Source organism: Apodemus sylvaticus, chromosome 15 (assembly GCF_947179515.1).
Source record: "Apodemus sylvaticus chromosome 15, mApoSyl1.1, whole genome shotgun sequence".
Classification (NCBI taxonomy): Eukaryota; Metazoa; Chordata; class Mammalia; order Rodentia; family Muridae; genus Apodemus; species Apodemus sylvaticus.
Genome location: NC_067486.1, coordinates 76,101,709 through 76,129,198, shown reverse-complemented (window position 1 = coordinate 76,129,198; position 27,490 = coordinate 76,101,709). Strand labels below are relative to the sequence as shown.

The window sequence follows — 27,490 nt, the reverse complement described above, 5'->3', positions numbered from 1 at the left end:
TCTTATTTTCTTTGAGAAGTTTTTGGATTGTTTCATTCCTGCTATTAAGAAATCACACACACACACACACACACACACACACACACACACACACACACACACACACACCTGGGCTATTTAGTCCCACTTCTGTCATGTGCCTAGTCTTGTCATGACTAAGCAAGCATGAGTAGCATGCTTGGTCAGATCCTGGGACCTTCTACATGTCAGTAACTCTTGAATTCTGGGTGTGATGATATTGCATGTTCACTATGATTCTAGGAAACCGGATTCCCAAGGTGACTTTTTAAAATAATATTTTCAACTTTTATAATTATAAAATAATTACATCATTTTTTTCTTTTCCTTCTTTCCCTCTGACCTTAAGTCCTTCTTTCATTTTCTCTCAAATTCATAAGCTCTTTTTCTTTAATTGTTGAGATATAAATACACATGTGCACATATATCATATACATAATATATTTGTATAGAATATACAATATTCACAAAATATGATTTCAGAGTCAGCCAAGCTTCATGGTGTGATATGCTTAGAAAGTCAAGTGTCATGCTTGTAATTTCTATCCAGAGTGTCTGATCTGAATCTAAGAATCAAGTAAACCCATTCATAATCCAAATCAGTTTTTATAAGATAACCTGGCCTGACAAAGCTAGCCAATGCTACATGGGAATAAATAGATTCTACACTTCAGTGCGTGACCTTTGATTCAATTTTGAGTGTAAATTAGCAATAGTAGATGAAAGGACTGCTACGTTTGACACATGAAAACAAATGTCAATATGCAGGTATTAGGACTGTAATATGTGCATATATATGCAGGAATGTAGTATGTAAATACGTCGGTATGTAGTACTGCCAACATGTTGAGTTTCTCTGGTGTGATAATCCTGACATATCTGGCCATTTGGAGATCATGCAGGCTGAGATGGCATCGGGTAGGCAGGCAATGTTTTATTAACCGTTTAGCTGCAGCAGCAAGTATTGCTCATAGGAATGGACTACAAATGGATGAAACATTGAATTTGGAGGGTAGATCTATGAGCAGAATTTTATTTTATAAAAATATGTTTAATTCCTAATAAAAACGTTAAGCACAAGCAATGGATAAATAAATGTGACATTTCTAACTTCCTTAGTGCTAGTGCCCTGTCTCTTTTGCTCTTAGTTGGTTAGGAACATTTGGACTAAAGGACAGTCCACCTTGCTCAGTCTGGTGGTATAGTTTGGCTTTATTCCTCCCACAGGCCATATTTGTCTGTTGGGGACCTCTGTTTTCATGTTCTTGCCAGGGTGGAGTCATCTCCCTGTAATTCTACTAGTGCCAACTACAATTACATTTTACCCACATTTCATATTAAGCCTCAACTGTAGTTTGTTGGGCTTTATTTACATATATTTTTGGGATAAATGGAAATGACTCTTCTGGCAGTTACATTGTGTGGACAGTTAAGTTGTGGGAACACAGTGCATGGATCCCCTCCTAACCCTGGCTTTGTCTTCCTGTTTCATTCTTGTAGTCTAGTCGTTACTGCGGGCAGCTCTGCACAGATGTGACACACTGGCAACCTCGGTGGCATGCTGGAAACCTTGCCAGCCTTTGCAGCCTTCACTGTCTGTGCTCTGTCTTTTCTGTAACCATTTCCATCCCTTTATTGCGGGGAAGTTTTAAGTCCTATAGCAGTTATAGATCAGAGGAGAATATTGAGAGATCTAACGGGTATTCATCAAAATATGTCCATGCAGTTCTAAGAGACGTGAGGAGTGGCCCACACTGCTGATGCGCTCAGGCTGACCGTGTGGATCAGCTGCCACTCCTCCTGCTCCGGCAACAGGAATTTTTTTGGATGTATGCAGACCTTCTGGTACAGCATTGGTCCTCAAGGAAGCCAGACCTACACCACGGGATCTTCCTGGTTATGACTGGATAGGGTGGAAAACTTGTTTTTACAATGGCTACTTTATTTGAGTGCCTGTGATCTCTAGAACTGACAGTGTGCAAAGCACCAAGGACTCACCTAATTGTTATTTGGCCTCTGGTATTCTGTGTAACCATTAGCTGACTGGCGGAACCATAGTGATAATGTTGGTAAGGATGTAGGATGCTTTCATGTGCATTTAGGATTGCTTTGTGAAAACAAGAGAATGCATAATTCTGAAGATTCTCAGAGCCGATGTTTGTGTGGGGACTTAAGCAGAGTTCCAGGGGTGGAGCCAAGATACAAGAGAGACACCTTGGAGGGAGAAAGCGTCTGTTCTTTGTTTATAATGAGGATCAAAATGTAGACAGAAACTATTATATGAGGTCAGGTCAGGCAGCGGGGGTTGTACCTGCAGAAGTGGCTAGAATAAGGCTGGGACTTGTTAGTATATTGCATCAACTTCATCTGACAAGGGGAAATGGGGATCAGTCCCAACGCTCAGAAAAGCATAGGAGACTGGAGCCAGTGGAGGGCTACAAGCTTGGGCTGGTTGCAGTCCATAATTAGTCATTTCACTGTATAGCTTAGGTTAATCCTGGGACTTGGGTCTTTGTGGTTAGAATCCTATGACTCAGGCCATAGGCAGTTAGTATATCTTGTGCTACAGTAAAGTACAGAAGTTGAACTGATTATATCCTGTCTCTTTGCTGGTACCCCAAGGGAACACTTAATGAGTGATGCTTACCTCAAGAAGAAGAATTAACAATGGTTATATTGTGCCTATTAATTTATAGCTACTGGTTGCTATAATTAATGCTATTTATGAAAATCATCATAATTGTTGCACATTACAATTTACCAAGTATGTTCCCATCCACTTTCTTATCTGAGTCTTTAGGTAATCTCTGCCTGAGTTAGGGCAGGTGATGGTCTCTTCCCTTTCCAGATGAAGAAAGTGTAGTTCAGGGAAGCATTTAACCAGACTCCAATTCAGTGTCCTCACCAATTTACTGTGTATGTGTGAATACACTCATCAAATTTCTGCTAAGGATAATTTTAAGGGCACAAATAAGAAAACAAATTCACTTGGTTCTCAGTACTCATCCTGTGGAGTGATGTGCCCTGCCTTCTCATCTGATGCCAGCTCTGGCTATGCAGTATGTTCTCCTACCTCTCAAAAATTAAAGGGATCCTTCTCTTTTTAATTCAAGATTCCCATACTATTGCATTATGGGTAAAGAGCAGACGTTCTGAGAGGCACATTAGTATTTTTCTAACAAAACTTCATCAACCTTAATAGTTTACTCATGGGCCAGTATGATAGTTCACTGGGTAAAAGTATTTGCTGTGAAAGTCTGATGACCTGTGTTCCATCCCCAGAATGCTCATAAAGTTGGAAGGAAAGAATCTATTCTATAAAGTTATCTTCTGACCTCCAATGCAGGCTTGTGGGTCCCTATATACATGTGCCCACATGAGACCACATGTGTGCATACACATGCATGAACATAGTCACCTCTAACACTAATAATGAATAAAACAATATTAAATTAAAACACTGAGTAACACAAGTTCAGATTCTGACAAAACACAATATACCTGTTATACTACTGTTTCCTCAGTGGAAAATACCCATTGAATGACTTTATACCCAGGTCCACATGTTCTTAACTGTTTGATTTCATTTTTAGGTCAGATATTAAAGTACTTACTGGTTCCTATTACACATTATGCCCCTTACCCAAAAGCTGTTGATACAAGAATGGTTACAGAATGAAAATCTTTACAACACTGACAGTGTTATTAATCATCAATAAATTTTTTAAAAATGGCCTATTGGCCATTTACATAGTTCAGGTTGTGATTAAGACTGTGGAAATAGTGTGTCCAAACCAAGTTACATATGTGCTTCATCAATATTACCATAATATAGGGATGAGAAGGACCCTGCCCAAATGGTTAAAAAGACAATGTTTAGATAGCTCCTATGCTAACAAAGATAAACAGAGTGTATTGAGGGAATTGAAAGAATAAGTAGCATCAGCAATATATGCTAGGGGATAAAATCATGGGACAACTACTTTGGATAACTTGCTAACAGGTATCCTTATTTAAAGAGGGCTCAGATACAAGGAAGTGACATGATAATCCAGGGTAGCATCTTAGAAGCTGATCTCCAATTTTCAATATGCATGTAGCTGATCTTCCTAGTTTGCCTGATGTAGACCAAGGTGAAATGGGGCTCTGTTTGTGCTAACTGCATTGGATTGATTGATATATCAGAATCCACTCTTGTTGTAGTACCACATTTAAAGAGCATCTAAAGCTGAGAGAAAGTGGTATGGTGGGCAAAACACTCGATGAAAAGAAAGAAAGAAAGAAAGAAAGAAAGAAAGAAAGAAAGAAAGAAAGAAGGAAGGAAGGAAGGAAGGAAGGAAGGAAGGAAGGAAGGAAGGAAGGAAGGAAGGAAGGAAACTAGTTCTGGTAATAGGTAGAATCCATTTGAAGTGTTCCTGATCCCACTTATTCTATAGAAAGGAATATTTACTTCAGAGTTTGTACCTTTATTGCCTTGCCCTTCTCCAAAATCCTAGGGCCACTTCATTGTCCAACTCTCCGCTTTGAGCTATAAGCAAACTTTGGTTGCTTTTCCCAGGTCTGCCCACAATTGTTGAAAATGGCCAAGACTGTTATCAGTTCTCATCTCATTGGCTCTGTGTGGGTACCACTGACTGTTGGTGGAGATTCCTGCCCCCTGGCTCCCTGGCGAATACTCTGTGAGCTTCCTGTGCAGCTCTGTGGACAGAGTCCTAAGGGACCTCTTTCTGCTTCACGTGATATGAGCTGTGCTTTGGTTCCTCACATGTATATATCTAGTGCCGCTGTCCAGAGACAAATCTCTCCATGGTTCATGGTGCCGAATGTTGAGTTTTCTTTTGGAATATGGTTTCCCTCCTAATCCATTGCTTCTCTACTAAAGCACCACCAATGGTTTCTGAGAGCAGACAGGCCTCAGTTGTGCTGATCCTAAAGTGCAGGCTTGAGATATTAATTTTTTTCACTTAACATTTCATCAAAATGTCTAAGTATATGACTTTAGAGGAAAACATTGCAAGTTTTTTTTCTGTGTTCTTCTACGTCAAAAAGTGCTAATTTCTTCCTGCCTGCCTTACTAGGATTTGATGAAACCTTAGAGAAAAGAAAAGATGAAAGAGATGCAGCTACCAGTAGAATGAAGCAAATTTTCACCAAAGAAATTTGAGCCTCTCATGTTATCTATGGAAGCTGGTTGAGGTTGACTGTGTATGTTTTCTGCAGGGAAATCCTGGAGGCAAGGCACTGGAGGAAAGACGCTCCAGCCTGGATGCAGAGATCGACTCCTTGACCAGCATCCTGGCTGATTTGGAGTGCAGCTCACCCTACAAGCCTCGGCCCCCACAGGTAGGTTCTGCACACAGTGCTGCTCCTGCCATGGTCTCCACGCTATCTGGAAAATGAAGTTCCTTCCGAGAGCCTTTCCTTCTTGTGTTCGCTTCCTTAAAGTGGCCCCACCTCCTGATCAGACATTGCATGCCATAAGCTATCAATGAAGTCCCGACCCTCTGGTACCAGACGTGCACTGTCATGCTAAGAATGTAACTATCAACTCATACTAGTTAACTACCAGTAACTTCTTAAAGCTTGTATTATCCACAGTTTCCTTTAGAATAACACTGTAGTAATTCTCTGGAATTTTATAGAGAGTTCTGTAAATTTTATTAATGTTCCCTTTTTCTGAACCCTCTCTTTGTATATATCTCATTGCACATTGTCGATGTCTCTACATATATGACTTAGTACACATCTGTATAAAGTTATGCCGCATGTCAAAGAAGCTTCTGTTTTGTTGTTGCTGTTAGAAGTAATGACCAATGCTACAAAGGTCATGAGTCTGTTAACAGTGAGATTTCCACACTAAACACAAAGACTGACTTTACATTTCTGTCCTGCCTCTCTGCCTCTGACAGTCTTATAGAGAGTAGGTCTTGGCTGAGCTAGAACTTGCTAGTATATAAGCAAGACTGTCTTTGAAGTCATAGAGCTGCTTCTCAAGTGCTGGGATTAAAGACCTTTGCCACTAAACCAAGCCTTTTGGATGTTTATGAGTCAGAAATTTTGGTACATCAGTTTCTTTCCAGACTCACAGGAAATAAGAAAAATCCATTATGTGTTTCTACTGCAAGTGGTACACTGGTCCTTTCCTATTTTGCTTAGTTTAGACGTTGGGTATATGTCTACATTTTCATTTATCATCTGTGTTTTTGAAGCTTTGTTCCATCACTAGAGAGTATCCCCTATCCAGCTAAATTTTGAAAGGGTCAAATCTGTTGCAGGGCTTCTGTGTCCCCGTTCGACAGTTAACAGGATTCTAGATCACAAAGTTAGGCAGGTTCTTTTGCCACTGTGTAGTTTGACCCCATAATGCTTTTAGTTTTCTAATTGAGAGCACATACACCTCTGTGTGTCTCACTATTATTGTTGAACAGGAGCTATTGTTAGTGTTCCCTAACAAATTACAGAGCAGTCCTGCTTTTGTGCTGTCAACCATGCCTGGCCAATCTTCATCTAAGATTGAAGTGTCTTTGTTAGACATCCCTATCCCCTTCCCAGGGCATATAATGACTCTGGCAGGTAGGTCAGGGGCAAGAGGCAAAACAGAAAGAAGATGAACTCTTGTTTATCTGTGTCAGCTCCATCAATCCCAGCAGTGCCCATAGACTCCATTTCTTATTCATTGTATTAACTTTGCCTGTAGAGCAGGCATGGTGACTTTTGTGGTGAACTGAGCAGAAAAGGAAAGTACATTGTTGGGAGCAGAGTCGTGGGTCTCTGCAGTAGCTGTCTAGTAGGTCCTCTCACTGTGTGAGACAAACTTCAGCTGCTATGACAAGCACATAGCAAGTGAATGGTAGGGTTTTAGGAAGGTAGCAGAACCTATGCAGTCTTACTCAAAGACTTGTTAATTAAGCCAGAGGCTGGGTACTATTGTGGGTACTATTTGTCATTGGAGACATAGAGATAGTAAGCAGCCTGAGACCCAGGCCAGGGATGGGACCATATCCAAGGCTGTGAGAAGCCACTCTACCATAAGCTTGCTTTGAGGCCATGGATGAGTTTTGATGCTAAACTGATATTTTTGCTTGCCAGTTATACATAGACAATAAAAAGTTGTTGAAGGATCTCAAATACAGGAGAGCTAAAATTCCTTCTGAATAGAAATTAAGGAAACAAGACCAATTCTGAAAAGATGCAGAGGGTAGACTGTACCACTTCCTAGAAATGATGTTTATACTATCATCTGAACATAACCAGTTTAATAATTCCAACCAATCTCATAAATGCCACATACTTAGTTTCTCTGGATAGCAAGTCCACTTCCTGCCACTAAGACTCAGTTACATTCTGCAAAATGTTTTAATGTGCACCTTTTAAGTTGGGTTTGTCTTTAGTCTTTGTTTTTCACCCCCGAGGGCTTTTTCCCCTCTATTCTTCTTTTATTGAACTTTTTCTTTTAATATTTTGATTACAGTTCATCCTCTCCTAATTCCTGAAATTCTCCCCAGTTCACCTCCCACCCAAACCCCCTCTCTCTTCATCCCTCCTTTCTTTCCTCCCTCCCATCTCTGTCTCTGTGTCACACTGTCCCCTCCCTTCCCCCTTCCTCCCTCCCTCTCTCTCTCTCTCAGAATCCTCTTTCCCTCCCCCTCTATTTCAGAAAACAAACAGGCATCTAAAGGAAATGCAGGAGAAACACATATAGACACAAAGACACGCATACACAGGAATCCCATAAAAACACAACACCAGAAGTCATAATATATATATGCAAAGTTTGTGTAAAGAATGGAAGGAAGGAATGAAGGAAAGAAAGAGAGAAAGAAAGAAAGAAAGAAAGAAAGAAAGAAAGAAAGAAAGAAAGAAAGAAAGAAGGATAAGAAAAGTCAAGCCCTAGCAAAGCATGAGACAAAGGAGCACCAAAGATGCATTGTGTTGAAAAGACTGTGCTGGGCAATTTTTCCTTGATGTGAACTTTCATCTCTAGGAGCATGTCTACAATGCTTCCCATAAAATAGTGAACTTTGATTGGTTTATTAGCAGTGGTCTTAACTGTTTGAATATTCTTACTGTAAGTATGCACTCATAGTCACTGACAGCTTCCTGTTTGTGAAGCACATGCACGTGTCTTCTCACTTGATCAGGGAATATACATCTTTCCTTGAGATACAGATAGTACACCTGTTTTCATGGACAGAGCTACCAAGATGTAGCCAGTAAATGTTAGACTTTTTTGTCTACTATGTGAATACAACTGTACCCAAAGCTTAGACTTCTGTTTCATTGTGTGTTCTAAAACCTGATTAAAGAGTTTGGTATTCATTTATTTTGATTGTTTTACTATTGAAAAAAAGCAGAAAGATATAAGTGACATTGTTCCTTAAGAATCGCTTTCCCATTAAAAAGCAAAACATTCATGAGGTTAACGTAATAACGAGGATGACCTGTAAGTTAAGTAGTTTCATTGAAGTCTACTTGCCGTGTGCCTGTTCCACTCTCAAATCAAAGCATGGTCTAGTCTATTCTTTCAAATTATTCTAATTTAGGAAAGCAAGAGTTAATTAGGAGCTCCAGCTCATCCTTCTGTATTTTTTTCAATCCATGCAACTGAAGTGGATGTGTAAGTATTTATTGGCTAACATAATTATATGCTGTGAGAACAATAATCATACACTTAAATATTAAAATATGTGCCAAGAGCAGATGATGTCTGTGATACACCACATTGTGCTATAGTTAAAAGGAACCTGAAATATCCCCCAAGAAATAGACTCTAATATCTAACTTTGATGTTTTCTATTTTTTGAGGCAAAACAGATTTTAAATTCAAAACCTGGTGAGTCACCTGACAACCTTACGTAGGCTACAAGGTGTATAGTTTGTCACTTCTCAAGTAGTCCTAGTCAGTTCCCAGTCTGTTTCTGATCACCTTTGGATGGCTACTGTGATTTGTGATGTGTAGACAATGAGGCACAATGTGTGATGTTTGTGCAGGAAGAGCTCCCGGGGAGCACATCACACACCAGCTTTCAGAGTGCCTGTGCTCAGGACAAAGTGTGCCAAAGCCTCTTCCCTTCCTTCATAGAACTTTGTCCCAGCTGCAACTTGCCCAATGTTAGTTCTCATTACTTCTTTGTCCTTATGTCTGTTTGAACGATGTGCCTTCAACTCTGTATGTTGGAAATATAAAGTTATGTGTCACTATGTCCTGGCTAGAGAATTCCTCAACTTTTATGGCAGACAGACAGAGAAGTGATCTACAATGACACAAAGAATCACCTCACCATTCTTTTTACTTGGCCATGTGCCTCATTTTGTGCTGAGACTATTAAAAGATATTAAAAAAAAAAAAAGGAAACAGGATGTTAACATTGCGTCTTTCAGATTTGGTGAGGATCCCACCATACAGGCCTTGGCTCTATCTGTTCTCAAAGGATACTGGATTTCATAAATTATAACAATGATGAAAGTATGTTTTGTTTGAAGCATAGCTTGGTTCTAATATTAATGTAAACTATGTGGGGTTTAAAGGAGAATGACAGATTAAAAAAAATCAAATAAGCTTAGGATCTAGTCATGCTCTTTTGTGTATTGTATGAATTATAAAGATAAATATAAAAATACTCTCTTCAACATTTCCAAGAATAATATATTGTATATACATGGTACACAACATATAAACTATCCATATATGTAAATCACCTCTCGAAGTTTACATGTTAGATACACATACACAGGGACCCACACACACAAACACACACACACAGACAGACACACAAAACACTACAAGAATGTAAACAACCAATTTAGTGTTAAAAATTAAAACTTACATACATTTTATTCCTCATACTAGAGAAACATTTTAGAAGGCTAGACATGAGAAATGGAAAGGAATTCCAGGCAAATGGCAGGCCCAAGAAGATCATGGAATATCAGAGCTTATGTGATTCATAGATCATGCAGCTGACTTTGTAACATAGAGGTAAAGAGGTTTTACCCACACAGGGGAAGATCATGGCTCCAGAAGGCTTACTTAGCAGCGGCCTGAACAACCATTTTCATTTTTTTTTTCTGATCCATAAAAAAGCACTTTTCAGTGACAGCAGCAGCCAGCAAGCATGGTTCTTATGAATATCTTCACTTTATTTTCAAAATACTATTTTATGGCACTTTCCTTTCATTGTCTTGGTGATTTATCTAAGGATTAGATGTATCAAAAACAAAGTGCAAAGGAAACAAGAAATCATAAGATGATATGCTCTCCTCTCATTTTCCCATCTCTTGAATACCTGTTATCACCTCAGTTTCAGAAGTCTAAGACTCCTAATTTGAAGCACTCTGAATTCATGCTGCTGTGTGTCTTAGGAGATGAGGGCCAGTTATCACTTTAGGACTATCTTCTTCCTTCTCCAAAGAATGCTGAAATGCACCTACTGATTCTTATTTCTAGATTCTCTTCTCTTTTCACATGGTTTCTGTGGGGTTAGAGATGGCATTAAGATTGTGTTTTTGTTGGATTATATTAGTGTTTTACTGAAATCAAACATTTAATGACTTATTTTTTTCAATCATAATGCATTTGAAAATATCCACAGGGATTTCACTGTTGTCATTTAGACTAGTGTAACACTGCAAAATTACCAACTGAGTTACTTGTGATCGAGAAAGACGGAGAGGATGAGAAGGGCAGAAAGGAAGAGAGTGGATAGAGAAAGCACGTACCCTAAGATGCTGTCTGATAATTCTCCTAATACCCTGAACAGTGTCATAGAATCGAGGAATGGCTTTTGTTTTAACTCTACTTTCCCCTTAACTCTGGTGCTGATGCACAGCTTCTGCCCATGAAGGTCTCGTCATCCATGGCAGGATTGATTTCCATTATAGGTGACACTTGGTGAGCTCTTGCATGAGGGGCCCTGAAAAGCCAGAGCTGTGATTTAAAGACTGGAGTTTTCAGCTCTTCCTTCCATCCTCTGAGGTAGGGAGAAGACCTGAGGTTGACTAGATCAAGCCTCTGATGAAGGCTATAAAAATCCCAAAGATGGAGTAAAGAGAATTTGATAATTGTTGAAGTGACAAGGGCATGTCTGCCTCAGCTATCCAAGAACAGAAGTCCTGAATTTAGAGTCTTTCTAGACCTAGCTCAGAACACCTCTTGTATGTCCCTTTCCATTTGTGACCTTTATTATGGCCTCTATACATCATGGCCCAGAGCATGGAGATGTTTCCGGAGTTCCTTCAGCAACTCTAGCTAATGACCCACCTTATTCATTTGCTGGGACCACCGAGTTGTAGTTAAGTCACACAGAAACAACCTGGTGCTCAGTGCTTGCAGTTGACGTAAGTATGCACAGCCTGTGAAACGTACGGTCTGCAGTGATCACAACTGACCTGGATGCTTGCATATTCATCCGGTGCCAGAAGGGGGGAAATGGATATAAGAGTGAGGATTTATGTGTAGCATACATTCAGAGAACACAAGTACATTTTCTATTGTCAAGTAACAGGAAAGAGTTGGAGAGCTTTTAGACACCATTGGCTGCTTTGTCTCCAAGTCTGTAAAGCCAGAACACCACCCTTTCAGGGCTGTGGGGCGCACACCCCGAGAGAGAACTCCCTTGACACAAATTGCACCAACTCTTTTTGCCAACTGCTGGTCCTAGAAAATATCAACTCCTCCTTTCATGGACAGAAAGTTGCTAAAACTCCCCTTTGGCCGACCGTTGTCTGCTTCCACTGCCATTCCTCTGTTCTGTGACATTTCTCAGGGTATTAGGAGAATTATCACCCTTCCCACCCTGAGTGCATTCCATAGAGCAACAGCTTATCAGGCAAACTGAGAAACCATTTCAGGAGTGTAGATGCTACACTGAAGGATGTTTATTAGGAATTCATGTGCCCTGAGGTATTATGAGGTATATGGGACCATGGGTGGTATCTTCTCTTGTGCTCCCAAGTTCTAGTTTGCAAAACCAGGAGCAGCTGCAGGAGAGATTTATTAGTAATTAAAAGTTTAATATTTCATATTACTCAATTCACCCTAAACATGCTGACTACTTGGAGTGAGAGCTCCCGCATGCTCACACTGTCTGAGGAACATGGAGTCCTTGCAGACAAAGGATTTTACTTTGGGGGAGGGAGGGACTTAAGAATTATGATACGAACATGGTATTTGCTGTTGAAGCAGGGATTGGGATAGTGTCATACTTCTTGCATTTTCTTGTGAACTGTAGAGGAACAGACCTTTGATTTGTTGAGAGTGGATTTGTCTGTATATCAACACGATCTACTTGCTATAGCTGCCTTTGAGAATGCGGTAAAAGATGAAATACTTTAGAAATGTCAGGTGGAAGATATTAGCTGAAATGTAATAAAATGTGAGAAATAGCCCTGTAGAAGAAAAACGGATATGCATTTTGCAGTGCCCATGTTTAGAGGATCTGGGTTATTTTGAACTAGTCTGTACCTGCCAGAAGACCTAGTTAAATAACAATGGAGTGGGGGCGGACACGCAGTTAGCTGACTCAGAGTTGCAGGCTATGGGTTTGATGACGGGCAATTAATTTTTAGATTGCATATAATTGCACCTCTATAACATTTATATCTTTTCTTTCTTTTTAAAATAGGCGATATTTATGTTTGTGTCATATGTGATCAATATAGTCAAACTTAGCTGTTAGAGTTCACTGTGAGTGCTATCAAATGTAACACTGAGAATAAAAAGTTACCACTGCTCATTATACCTCGTGTTGTACCCCGACAGACAGGAATGCCAACATAAAGTATTAAGTGTAGGCTATCTCCTCGGACAGTGATGTGGTTGGGGAGCAGATAGCTGTGCCAGCTGTCCCAGCATGCCTCACTGAGGTCCAGCCGGTGGTGTGCTTGCTGTAGAACCTCAGCTGTGCTCTCAGAGATGCCTTCTCCCGTGATTTGCTTGTTAGACCTTGATGAGTCCTTGGCCCGGAACAAGATTTCCATTACCCCAACTCACTCAATCCAGTCATAATTTAAAAGGAAATACACACAGCGTCCCCTTTCTTGAGCGTTCCTATTTTATAACAGCATCTTAGTGGAAATAATTAGCCCTATGTCCATGCAGAAGCACACATTGGATTTGCAAAATTAAAGCGCGCTCTTGTCAGGATTGCTGTCTCTATTTCTTTCTTCCTCTCCCACTGTTTAAATGTCTATTTTGGTAATACTCTTCCTCAGAATCAACAGTCCTTTTCCTTTTTTGTTTTTTTAAAACAGCAAATAAGCAACTCAAAGCAATTCTAATTTTTTCTTTTCATATAAGACTATTATATACTATCATAGAGCATAAGTAACGTGTGTGTGTGTGTGTGTGTGTGTGTGTGTTTTAAGAGAAAAGGCTGTATCTCTAGTGGTCTAGGGTCACTGTTGTGTCCATTTAGACACGTTTTTCTTTATTTGGTTTATAGCCAAGGTAAAGCATAATGACCTTAAATATCATTATTGGACATGGTGAATAACTCTGGCTCTCCAAACAACATGCCACATGGGGTTTAACTGCTAAGGTTGTGTTTCATGATGTAGGACATTTACCAGGAAAACCAAACATTTGTTCAAATTGATAAGGTAATTTATAATATGAAATTTAAGTTAGCTAAGTTTTGTTACTTGAACATACCCATTTCCTCACAGAACTAATGAGCAGCGTTTGCCTTGGAATGAAAGATCAAATTGGACGATAGCGCTGTGGTCTTATCATGCATTGTCCTTTCAGTTGCTGTCTTTATGTGTGGATGGAGGAGAAGCTTTCTCTGCGTTTGTAAAGCCCTGCTTAGTACCAGAGAGAGAAACTGACTGTGCTTTAGTACACTGAATCACTAAAAACGTTAATGAAAAGTAAAATTGCCCTAGTCTTTCCTCATAGGATATGCACGACTATGTGATAAATTTCAGAAGACCTCAAGGCAAGATCAAGATTATCATTTGTCTCAACACAAAAGAAACATTCAAATTCATGTTTGTTCAATAAACCAAGCAAAGTTGTTATCAGCCATCCATCTCCTCCATAGAAATATGCTAGAGATCCTGTCTCGGGCTGAGGTGGAATTAGTGCCTTGGAGTCCCATCTGTTTCTTGCTTTTCTGTAGTAAATGTATAATTGCACTATAAAAATTTACCCAGGTGAATGGTGGTTCTGTAAGGACAACTGAATGACAACCACTGGTTGCTATGAACTCCCTAGTTTTCCTTAACATTAACTTCTGCCATTTGAAGGCTGTGGGTGGGTGTGATGTGAGAAGATGATCTTACAATGGATTATAATTCAGTATGGTGCTTATTCTCTTATTGTTGGACTGAAAATGAAATAAATGTAGAGCTGTGTGTGTGTGTGTGTGTGTGTGTGTGAGAGAGAGAGAGAGAGAGAGAGAGAGAGAGAGAGAGAGAGAGAGAGAGGTGTTTTGTATGCCCTTTCATCCCGCATCACTCACCTACATTTTGACTGTGCTTTTCATTAGTTCTTTGAGGATTTCCTGAGTGTTGATTATGGTCACACCCTCCCCAAATCTCTCAAGATTTCTCCTTCCTACTCAACTCTTTGTCTTCTTCCCTCCTTCAAGAGTACTTCGTGCATCTAAATTCTCTTATCCACTGAAGCATGGTACAAGGCTACCCTCCAAAAGCAAACTAACCTTTATTTTCCAGAAGCTAATAATTACCAATAGCTCCTCAGCTAGAGCGGGAACATGGTGTCCAGCTCCCCTCTCACTGATGGGATTTGGTCTGGCTTCAGCTTGCACGTCTTGTGTGTGCTGTCACAACCACTGTGAGTTCATATTTTCAGCTTCCCTTCAGTGTCCAGAGGAGACTTTACCTGTGGCCAGCCACTGGCCTGGCTCTGGTTCTTATATCTATTCCCCCCACTCCCACCTTCTGCAATAAACCCTGCACCTTTCAAGGAGTGAATATGGAATCTCTTTCATTTATGAAGGACATTCTATAGTCCCTTAGTCTTTTTGTTGTTGTTGTTGTTGTTTTGGTTTTTGGTTTTTTGGATTTGTTTTTTCTTTTTCCCCGAGACATGGTTTCTCTCTATAGCCCTGGCTGTCCTGGAACTCACTCTGTAGACCAGGCTGGCCTCGAACTCAGAAATCCGCCTGCCTCTGCCTCCCAGAGTGCTGGGATTACAGGCGTGCACCACCACCACCTGGCTCAGTCCCTAACCTATTGTGGGTATCAGTGTTCATGATCATCTATGTTCATTATCATCTACTACAAATGGAAGCTTCTTTATCAAGGGCTGACAGATGGATTAATCTATATATATAATGATAAGTCATTAAGAGTTGTTTCATTGCTATGCCTATTTATCAGAAGAACACTGTAGGTTTTCTCCTAGAGGTAGTGAATTGTATAGCCATGCTGTGCCCTAGCCCAATAGTGATCGTGTGTAGGAGTTTCATCCTGTAGAGTGGCACTTCAATCCAAACAGAGAGTGATCAGTAACTCCTATGTTCCTTGTGCCACTATTATACTCCTTTAAGTGGAAGCAAATTTTACATACATATAGAAGCCTCTGAAAAGGTACTTCCTGTAGGCTTCATGTAAAAATATGTGAATCATAACTGGAATTTTGTATACCTAGATGATAAGCAGTAAGATCATTAAATGACATCGCAGAGAAAATAAAATATATGGCTTACAGTGAGGTGAAGAATGCACGGCTTTGATTATTTGAAGAATATATTATTGTATAGTCCACAAGTTTCTTAAAGTCACACTGTCAGTTATATGGTGACTGGAACTTTTACTAATTCTATTTTGATGTGTACTGTACATGGGGAAATAGTGATGATGTTATATATTATTTGCTAATTGGGGTACTAGGCTCCTTATTAGCAAAGATTCCCCACCTCTGCCTTTCCAACGATGTAGCTTGCACAGAGTCATCGTTTACCTGATGCTTTCTGGGCAGACAAAACCAGAAAATAAGCTTGTTGTTATCGTTTCCAGAAGCATCATGGGTAGCTTAGTATTTCATGGCATCCTAATTTTAGAGCTCACTCTCTCAGTCACTGGGCTATTTTAATCAGAACTCTTATTTTTTTTAGCTTTGTTTATGGAGAAGTGAATTTTACCATTATTCCGGATGTGATGTCACGGGAAGGATAATGGTGCTCTGTTTGCCACAGTACTAAAAGAACTCCGAAATCTGCCTGCCTCTGCCTCCCAAGTGCTGGGATTAAAGACGTGTACCACCGCCGCCTGGCAAGACTGGCTTCTTAAATATTGCTCAAAGAGCATAAACAATTAAAATAACACAGTGAAGCCAGACTTTGTGGGAATTAAGCATTTCTCTTCATGAGATGTCTTAGGGCTTTATTGCTGTAAAGGGATACCATGAGCATGAAACCCCATTAAGGAAACCATTTCATTGGGCTGACTTACAGTTCAGAGATTCACTCCATTATCATCATGGTGGGAAGCATGACAGATCCTATTCCAACAAGGCCACACCTCCTAATAGTGCCACTCCTCAGGAAGCAAGCATTCAAATCTTTGAGTCTCGGTTGTCAATTATTATTCAAAAAGGCACCATCATATAATTGAACAATGAATACATAAAATAGAAAAGACAACTTGCATATCATAGATATGAAAGATTTTGCATTCAAGATATATTCAATTGTTATCCCTCAGTAAAGATAATAGCCAAATTAAATGTTGGTCAAAAGATTTAAACAAAATTTTCTGAAGAATTTTAGTGGATCACATGGATCTGGTACCAATGCAAGGACATAAAGTTGAGACAGCAGGTGGGAAAACAGACTTGACTGACACTGAGATTTCAGGGTTTCTCATGTCTACTCCGTAACTTTAAGAACTCTCATTCTTAGAATTTTTTGTTTCCTGCCAGAAAGCATGGACGCATAATGATCCTTGATTTTTGTTCTAGGACTCTGGTTGACTATTTTTGGCCTAAAGCAATTACCTCCTTTCCTTAATCAGGGCCTTCCGACTTGTCTTGGTGCTGTTGTATGTGTATCACTTATTCCAGTTCTTACAGACAGAGACTGCCAATGATCTCAGACAATAGCCCTACTGAGTAGCAGTAATTGATAAATACAGAAAAGGGTTTCAGCTGAAAGAGGAACCATCATACAAGACACAGTTTTCATTTTTAAAAACCTTTTGCATTTATCCAGGCTCTGATTTAAGACAGTTATTAATTAAGTCATTATATAAGACGGTTGTCTTGTATCTTTGCCATAATCCTTTAATTCAGTTCTTCATGCTGTGGTGACCACTATCCATAAAATTTTTTGTTGTTATTTTAGAACTGTAATTTTTGAGTGTTATGAATCATAATATGAATATCAGTGTTTTCCCATGATCTTAGGTGACCCTTGTGAAAAGTTTGTTTGTAACCCCCAAAGAAGTCACACCCATACGTTGAGAACCACTGGTTTAAGATGTTTTTAGGACTGACTAAGATAACCAAGTGGCTAATTACTAACCCTCACTAAATTTCAGTGTTGTTTATTGCACAATGTACATTGAAATACTGTAGACAATATTTCCTGCCTATGATGGTTCTGAATTTCTATCTCTTTTGCCCAGTATCAAAAAATTTTAAGATTTTGTTATTTCATTAAGGTGATCCTGCTTCAGATGTTATTGCAGTTAATGGGATTCATTATAGACCACCAGAAATAGATGTCTAAAACTTATGGGCCAGTCATTATCTTTAGTGCAGCGTGTGTGTGTGTGTGTGTGTGTGTGTGTGTGTGTGTGTGTGTGTGTTTCCCAAGCTAGCTTGGAAATCACTTTGTAGTTTAGGCAGGCTGTGAATATACAGAGTTCTCCTTGTCTTTTCCTTTTCAGTGTTGGTGTCAAAGGCATATGATGAATTAAATCTAGTTGTATAAGTTATTGAAATGTATCATAATAATTGAAATGATGGATTCTGTAATTCATAGTAGATACAGCCAGTATACTTTATCTTATAACCTTACTTCTATGATCATTTAGATTCTCCCTGGAGAAGTTACTTAAAACTTTTGTGCCTCAGCTTTCTTCTTTTTGTGAAAGGATAATCATAGGATGGCAATGAGGACAATATTAGTCAAAATAGTAGTTTATAATGAGTTATAATGTGCAAAGCACTTAAAACAGTGGCATATAGTTAGCACTATATACATTAGCAAATCTTACTGGGAGCCAGTGCCTATTTTTAAATTGTTATTGCTTTTCTGTAAAGATATTGATATATAAATTTAGTCTGTGGCATTCTATCCAAGTCTCTGAAATGGTTTATCTCATTCATTGGAGCTGACCATTATCCTTAGATTTTTCAAGGGCAATACAGCTGTCTGTAGGCTTTGTCCAAAACCCTTTGGCTGTGTTGGTGGTTTCTAAGAGGTAGTTAGTAACCATTGAGTTATTGCTATGTGATAATTTTTGTATACTTTACCTATCCAGAGCCTAAACTATGTAAAGCAATGGTTAAAGTCTGCTTATCACAATGCTTTTATCAGGCTGTTAAGTGGGGACGGTTAGTCTCTACCCCATTTCTGTTTCAGTGGTCTAGAGTGGGATCTAATACTAGATATTTCTACAAATGCTTTCAATGCAGTGCTATTGTGTATGCCAGGGTTTGTTCTTGAGTATTTGAAAACTACTTATATATCAAGACTGTCTTTCAATCCACACTAGAGCAGTCAACAGCATACATTAGTTTATGCCTCCGTCTCACAGTGGAGAAGACAAATATGATAGAACCGTCTCTTCCTGGGTACATGGAATCATAACTGAATATTTAAAAAAAATAAGGTGAAAAATTTTAAATGTTCAGTAACTTGGTCAAGTTCAAAAGTGACAAGCTGTAAATTCGAATGCAGATATTTCATTCTGAGCCTGTAGGTTTAGCTCCTCCCCCCAGGTCCCTGCTGGCATGTCTCCTTCAGTATCCAATGTCATGGCTGTGCTGGTCATTTCGCATTGTCCTGCTCCGGTCTGTCTTTCATCTTGACAGCAGCATGGGAAGGACAGTATTTGCAGCAGTTGGATTGCCTTAGGTAAAACTCAGGCAGTGTAGGGCAAATGTCATGAGACAGGCCTGGGAAAATGGTAGGTAATTTCTGCAAATCTATTCCCTCTTCTGCCTTCCTGCCTTCCCTCTATACAGTGATGATTCAATCCCCAGAATCTCAGGAAACAGAAAATGTATACAATATTAAGTTATTGTGTAATCCTCTAGACATCTACTGTGCAAATACCTCAATGCCTGTAACTCTTAAAGGCAGGTACTAACAAAGTTCTGCTCATACATACAGAATTATCAAACCAACCAGGAGTCATAAGGCTCCAAAAGATCACCCTTTCTTTTGGCATTCCTGTTTTGTGAAACTGATAGGCTTGTTCATAATGATGCTATATAATATCCATTATGACTTACAAATACTAACTGCACACAAAGATCACTAAAGCTGTATGCTCCTGGTTGGTGGCTAAATGTCTGAGAGATGCCAGGAGTCTTGGTTATTTGAGACTGTTGTTCTTCCTGTGTTGTTGTCCTCCCCTTCATCTTCTTCAATCCTTCCCATAATTCAACCACAGGGGTCCCTGTCTTCAGTCCAATGGTTGGGTGTAAGTATATGTGTCTGTCTCAGCTGTTGGTAGGGCCTCTCAGGGGACAGCCATGCTAGGTTACTCTCTGTGAGCATATCATAGCATCAGTAATAGTGTCAGGCCTTGGTATCTCCCCTTGAGATGGATCCCTAGTTGGATCAGCCTGGACTGACTTTCCCTCAGTCTCTTCTCCAATTTGTCCCTGCAGTTCTTTTAGGTTAGAAATTTTGACTATGTGTTGGCAACACCATGCCCCATCTTGAGGCCCTGTCTTTCTATTGGAGGTGGACTCTTCAAGTTCCCTCTCCCCACTGTTGAGCATTTGATCTAAGGTCACTCCCATTGGGTTCTGACAGTTTCTCACTGCCCAGGTCTCTAGTACTTTCTAGAGAGTCTCCCCAACTCTCCCACTCTGAGGCTGCTGATTTCCGTTCATTCTGCTGACCCTCTGTGCTTCTCTCCAGCCCCTACCTTATCCTGTTTCCCCATTCCCCTCCTCTTCCTTTCTCCCACCCAGATTCCTTCCTGTACCTTCCATAATTATTTTCTTCCCCCTTTTAAGTTCGATTGAAGCACCCTTAGTTGGGCCTTCCTGCTTGTTAAACTTACAGTCTGTAGGTTGTATCCTAGGAACCTGTACTTTTTGGCTACTATCCACTCTTCGTAAGTGTATACCATGCATGGTCTTTTGGGTCTGTGTTATCTCACTTAGGATGATATTTTCTAGTTCCATCCATTTGCATGCATTTGCATGCAAAACTCATGATGCCCCCATTCTTAATAGCTGAATAATATTCTATTGTGTAAATGAACCACATTTTCTGTATCCATTCTTTGTTTGAGGGACATCTAGAGTGTTTCTGGCCTCTGGCTATTACAGATAAGGCTGCTATGAACCCAATGGAGCACGTGTCCTTGTAAACGTTTGATGGGACATCTTTTCGGTACATGCCCAAGAGTGGTATATCTGGGTCTTCAGGTTGGCCTATTTCCAATTTCCTGAGGAACCGACATATTGATTTCTTTTTTCTTTTTTTTTAATTTTTAAAAATTTTTATTGAATATATTCTTCATTTACATTTCAAATGTTATACCCTTTCCTGGTTTCTCCCCTCCCAGAAAACCCCTGACATCCTCCCACCCCTGCCTCTAAGAAGATGCCCCTCCACCCAACCCACTCCCACCTACTCCTGCCCTCCCCCCCTCCTCTCCCTGCTTGATTTCCCCACACTGGGGCATCTATCAAGCCTTCATGGGACCATGGACCTCTCCTCCCACTGATGCCTGACAAGGCATTCCTCTGCCACACTTTTGGCTGGAACCATGTGTACCTCTTGGTTGATGGCTTAGTTCCTGGGAGCTTGGGGCGACTGATTGACCAACATTGTTGTTCTTCAGCTCCTCCAGTCCATCCTCCAACTCCTCCATTGGGCACTCCATACTCAGGCCAATGGTTGTCTCTAGCATCTGCCTCTGTACGTGTAAGGCTCTGGCAGGGCCCCTCCGGAGACAACCATACTAGGCACATTCAGCACACACTTCTTGTCATCCATTTCCATAATTGTGTCAGGTTTGGTGACTGTTTAGAGGACGTTTATAGGATAATCTTCTGAGGAACTGCCAAACTGATTTCCAGAGTGGTTTTTACCAGCTTGCAATCCCATCAGCAGTGGAGGAGTGTTCCTCTTTCTCCACATCCTCTCCAGCATCTGCTATCCCCTGAGTTTTTCATCTTAGCTATTCTGACTGGTGTGAGGTGGAATCTCAGGGTTGTTTTGATTTGCATTTCCTTGATAACTAAGGATGCTGAAAATTTCTTTAGGTGCTTCACAGCCATTCGAGTTTCCTCAGCTGAGAATTCTCTGATTAGCTCTGTACCCCGTTTTTAATAGTGTTATTTGACTCTCAGGAGTCTAACTTCTTGAGTTCTTTGTATACATTGGATATTAACCCTCTAGGATGGGTAAAGATCTTTTCCCAAGACAGATTGATTTCTTAAGAGGAGAATTTTTTTTGTTTTGACTCATGGTTCAAGTTTTGTTTGTTGTTTCATGGTTGCTCTTAGGCCAACAGCAAAGTAGGCCATTGTAGTGGAAGGTCAGGGTAGAAGAAAACTGCTTACCTCTTGTCAACGAAGAGGTAGAGAGAGAGAGATGGAAAGATGGCTGAGATGAGACGAATGTGTCATCTACCTGCCCTCAGTTCCTCCCTCCACACAGGCCCTCATCTCACTAGGTACTTCTATACTTTTTGCTGTGAAATCATCAATAATCCATTGATGATTTTACTATCCTCATGGCATGCGCACCTTAGCAGTATGATCTTCAAGGGGCCATGAGCCATCAAGACCCTTTAATATCCAGCAGTAATTGAAAGGTACCACTGTTTATATGGTATATATGTTTATCAGCTATAGCATTGCTACTATGCCTACAAACTCACCATTTTGTGTCACTGTTTCTGCACTGACAAAATTAGTACCTAGTCTGTCAGGTTCCTTAAGGGCTTTAACAAACCATCCTATGCAGATTTCACTTTGTGGGAAAGACAAACAGCCTGCTGTATGTGTCTCTGTAGCCAAAAGCAGAGTGATCAGGAGTGTCTCACACCTTCTAATGGGCTCCTGTGGACATCAAGAAAGTGTTCTTGATGTTGGATTGATGGTGTTTTTACCCACTGTGTAGATCAAGTTATTATGTAAGAATTCAAGTGCTTATACTTTTTATCCATGAATTGGTTCACTTATCATTCCTGTTTTGTTTTGCTGCATTGAATAAAGATAATACATTTTAAAACTCTTGTAATGAAGAAGACCGAAGATAGAAAAGGAAGAATCGTCAACATTGAAATTGTCAGCCAGGATATGTCTTTTCCTAGAAGAATCAGAAGAGATTTGTATCTAAATAATGGGAACAGTTATAGGAAGAACCTGATAGTGGTAGAAAGTGTGCTTTGAAATCATCTCTAGCACTACATAAGCTGGGAAGTAACTTTGAAGGTCTTAGGAATCAAGTCTCTTACCAAGGGATGTTTTGGGATATGTATTTCACCAAAATGCCTCAAAAATAATTGTACCTTATTGGAATCTTAATGACCCCCCCCAACCTATTGCCATACTGCATACTCCACAATTTTATTAGATAAACTCACCTGTTAGAAATTGCTAGCTATGCTAATTTTCTAATGTAGTATTCAGTATAAGGCAGTTGCTAGTAATGCCATGATGGGGTTTGAAAATTCAAACATGTCTTTGGATATTACCCCAGGGGTAGAGGCCTGAATCCTTGTCGTTTGTTAGCTGGAGTCTTAATAAAGCAAGACTTTATTAGATTGTTAGCTCACAGGCGCTTCAGGTTAGTAAGTTGACTGGAAAAACTTCCGATTAGTGGCAACTCAGGAATTCCCTAGGGTGACAGCCTACTCCTTTCACTCCTAGAAGGAAACAGCACTTATTTGCTGCCAAGCCCTGAATGCTGTGTCTTTGATGAGCTGAGATTTATGACAAAAGTGGTTTACTGCACCCCTAAGCATTAGCTGCTCCCAGTGTATTTCTTTTGTCTGAGTCTCCCCCAGTGAGCATTTGCATTTACAGAAGGGAATTGAGTTGAGTGTTATTTTCAAGGTAACTGCAGGAACTTCTATATGGAGAGGAAGTGTTCAAATTATACAGTAATGGGGAGAGACCAAGAGGTTTTTAAAAGAAAATAAAACCTAATAATAAACTGGGTTAATTATAAACCACCCACTGTATACAAATATTCTTAATGTTTTGATTTGTCTTTGAACTAAAGATATATTTGAAAATGCTCTATTAGGAACTAGGCTGTGCAAATGAACCTTCTATTTAAGGCCTCATGTTTTCGAATGGGGTATAATACATACAAATAAGGGGTATTTGTTGATATGTGTGTCAGTTGCTTTTCTGTGTTCTGATAAAACACCATGACCAAAGCAACTTATGAAAGAAAGTATTTAACTGAGCTCATGGATTAATAGAGTTAGAGTCCAGGATAGAATAGCAAAGACAGTGTTAGGAACAGTTGAGAGCTCATATCTTGATCTACATGTAGGAGGCAAATAAAGCAATGTAGGAATGTTAAAGCGTCTTTTGCAATCTTGGAACCCACCCCCAGTGACTCCTCTAACAAAGAAACACCTCAGAAACCTTTCCAAATTCTACCAACTGGAGGCCAAGGATTAAAACATATGAGCTCAGGAAGGCCATTCTGATGTATACGACCACGGGATTTTGGGGGAGTTGAGGTAGATAGTGATTGCTTTGAGAGTAATTTTTCATCAAGGAGATGATTTGTGCATGAGCCTGGCTTTTATTCCCCATGCAAGCTTAAGAATTCAGTGTTCTTGGCTAGGGGGAACTGAGGAAAGGAGTCAGGAGGAGTCGTTTCTAGTAACCTAACCGTGAGTAGCGTAGCTTGGTTTTAGGAATAGGGCATGAGATTTGAAAAATCGTAAATATACAAATTCAAAACCTATGCTATCGCCTTGCACAGTCCTTGCAAATTACTTGAACAAATTTGTACTTACTATTGAAATATTAACCAGTAAGGCAAAACATTATATTGTGTTCATAACACTTTGCCTTTCCTGATTTTAGGGACCCCCATCTTTCTTCTTCTTCTTTTTTTTTTTTTGTTTCTTTTTTTGTTTTTTTTGGATTTGGTTTTTTCGAGACAGAGTTTCTCTGTATAGCCCTGGCTGTCCTGAAACTCACTCTGTAGACCAGACTAGCCTCGAACTCAGAAATCCGCCTGCCTCTGCCTCCCAGAGTGCTGGGATTACAGGCGTGCGCCACCACTGCCCGGCTTCGACCCCCATCTTTCAAAAAAAAAATTTACTCAATAGTTTGTACCATTTTCTACATCTATTACCTTTTCCTTTTCTGAATTATTCTATCTGGAAATCTTTGCTGAATGTGTTTGCAGTAAAGCTGGGCTGATTTCCACCTTAACGCAGTTTCTACAATCACGGGCCAGTCACCAGCATGGGATAAACTTCAGGCATTGATTGTTCTCATACATATTGGCATTGGAGTCATGTACATTGCTGATTTAAAGGATATCTGATAGACTCATGGGCAGTATATATGGAATTATCTGAGGATAGACAAATGTTCTTGACCCAGGAGAAAAGCCTAGCCAGTAGGGTGAGATTGGTATGTGGGTGAATTTCCAGCAATACACCAGAAACATGATTACATAAAAGAACATTATTTTTCTTACCTTTAATTTTATTTAGTTCTGGGGTTTACAAGTTTAGTCTAGGTCTCAAAGGGCTGAAATGAATAGGGCGAGTTTATGTCCTTTCCTTTTTGAGCTTCTAGAGCCTTCTTGCATTCCTTTGTTTATAGCCTTGTCCACTGTCTGGAAAGCCTGCAGTAAATCAACTCTTTGACTAAGTTTTCTTCCATATGGTTCCATCTGACTATAACAGTTACTATTTCTGCTTTGGGGGCCTGTTGTGATTAGATTAGGTCTACCTGTGTAATTCAGGTCTATGTCTTCATCTCAGACTCTTTATGGTTAACCACATCTTCAGGGTTTATCCGGGCAAATAAAGAAATTTGTTCGCAAGATCTAGAAATTAGAATTTGGCTCTCACTAGGTTATTATTTTACCCATCCTAAGCCCCGCTAGGGAGCTTTATAGTCCTCTAAAATGGTACATTGCAGAAAGAGTTGAAGTGTACAGACAGGAAGTAGGCTTTCTGCTTTAGGTAAGCATTCTGAGTTTATGTTGATAGTAACAGGGAGTTCATTCATTTAGAGCAGAAATATATAGTCTATTGTGCAATATCTCATTAAGGTCAGTAGCAGGTCTTTGCTAGCCAACAGTGATTTGCATCAGTTTCCACTGGAAAATGAAATGCATTGGTTACCTGTTCTTATAACACATTTCAGTATCTTGTATGCCATAAACGTTCACATCATTATTTTATTCTTTCTCCTTGCTTGGGTTTGATTGGCCCTGTGGGTCTCCAGGCCCTACTCAAGGTCTAAAGCCTTTTTGAATTTTTTTTGTTGGTTGCTACTAGTGCATTTTATTATTGTAACAAAAGACCTGAGACTAAAAAAAAAAAAAATTCTTGGAGGTTGACATCCAAGCAATAAGGATCTGTTAACAGCACAGTCAAAAATTTTCCCCCCTTACTTCAAGGCAAATGCCATCATGGGGAGAGTGTACTTATATGTTTCAGAAGACAGAGGTTGCTTCGATAAGCATTCATTTCATAATCCACTTTCTTCACAAGTTCCACCTTCTGAAGATCCCCATCTCAAGAGTATCACATTTACCAAACTTCCAGTTTAGGGTCCATGGTAGTACTTACTAAGCCACAGGCAAACTGTATTATGGACACTGTAAAAAGTTGCCCTAGAGTTTGCAAGCAGCCTGTAGCCAGGACAAGGAGAACATGATTATGTGCCTCTCTTACAATGCAGCCTGCTTTGTTGTGTTTCCTGGAGCTGATGTACACTGACCAAGCCAGCATATGACCTTCTGATACTCAAGCCAAGAGCATTGCCCATTTTCCCTGGGATTGTGAACATATTTAGGAAGTCTAATCATCGTCTCTGTTTCCTGGTGCCTTTAATGTAAAAAGTAGGTGATTAACTTGTATGCTTCTCTAAGAATGACTTGTCATACATATGAGCTAGAGAATAAAAGTAGATTGAAAGATTCTTGTGATAGTATGTGGAAGAAGAGATGTATTGTTAAGACAAGCCCAATTACACTGTTGTGTTGCAGAGCAAAGCAGCTAAACAGGATGTTCTCTTGTAACTCTCCTGAGGTGGGCTCAACCTCAAAAGAGAAGGTGTCAGTGTGGTGTGCCCTGCCTGAGCCTCCGCCAAGTGAGTCACTTGTGTGAAAATGTCTTGACACAGATAGAATCGCAGAGCCCACACTGTATCTGATCACAGAAATGTTACTGCATAATAGCGAGGTGGCTTTGATCTCCATGGGATTGCAGGCCGGGGGATGAGGAGGGGTGCATTTTGAAAGGTCATCTCTACTACTCAGGAGAACACAGAGTATCACATCCCCTCTGTCTGCGAGCTTGTGTAGCAAGCATCGGAAATGAGTGCATTAAAGGGAAACTGCCATTTTTCTTCATGTGTGAATGGGATGCTTTTTTTTTTTTCTGGAAGAGCTTAGCATCCTGAATACTTTCCCTTCTATGTTGTAGTTGATGATATCTCACACCCACTGGTGTGTGAAAAGGAAGAACCTTCTATGCCTACTTTCTGTGTTAGTGATGTGGCATAATGTTTTCTGGAAATGCCACACAATTTCAAATGTGACTCCTTTCTTAACTTGCGAATAGAGTTGACAACAGTGAAATATGTCCTGTAAATAAACCCAGAGACACTATCTTTTGAATGAGTGGTAGTTGAATTCATACCAAATCCCAGAAGTAGGAAGTCCCACATGTATGGAATTCTCTCTACTGCCTGCAGCCCACAAGGGGCAGTGCCAGGGACAAAGCCTGTATCACCTACTTATTCTCATTCCAGACCAGCACAGCTGAGTCCAAGTTTTATATTTTGTGACTCGAAATCCAAATCCATGGAAACATATAATATTTTGCGTTTATTGAATAAAGCTTCAACCTACTTCTAAAGGTGATTATATTGCTATGTGACTTTTTATGCTATTAAATTCTTCCAGTCACATCTTATTTCTAGAATTGCAACAGAAGTAACCAGAGGAATCATTTATCTCTTTTTATGATGTACTTAGTGAACATTGTCAGACTCTTTTCTGGATGCTGAGGGTACAACCACAAGTAAAGTGAAATGTATGTCCTTAAAGGTTTTTTTTCCCCTGTGGGAGAGGAATAAAAAGCAGACAAT

General features: G+C 39.9%; 1 protein-coding gene across 7 annotated transcripts in view; it reads left to right on the top strand.

The window, feature by feature from the left end:
* Nucleotides 1-27,490, top strand: part of Lpp (LIM domain containing preferred translocation partner in lipoma) — a 596,469-nt gene that overhangs the window by 280,006 nt on the left and 288,973 nt on the right. For all 7 annotated transcript variants that reach the window (XM_052159121.1, XM_052159118.1, XM_052159120.1 and 4 more), the window contains one exon: nt 5,239-5,361. In XM_052159121.1, coding sequence (XP_052015081.1) covers nt 5,239-5,361 — 123 coding nt within the window. The remainder of the gene's footprint in view (nt 1-5,238; nt 5,362-27,490) is intronic.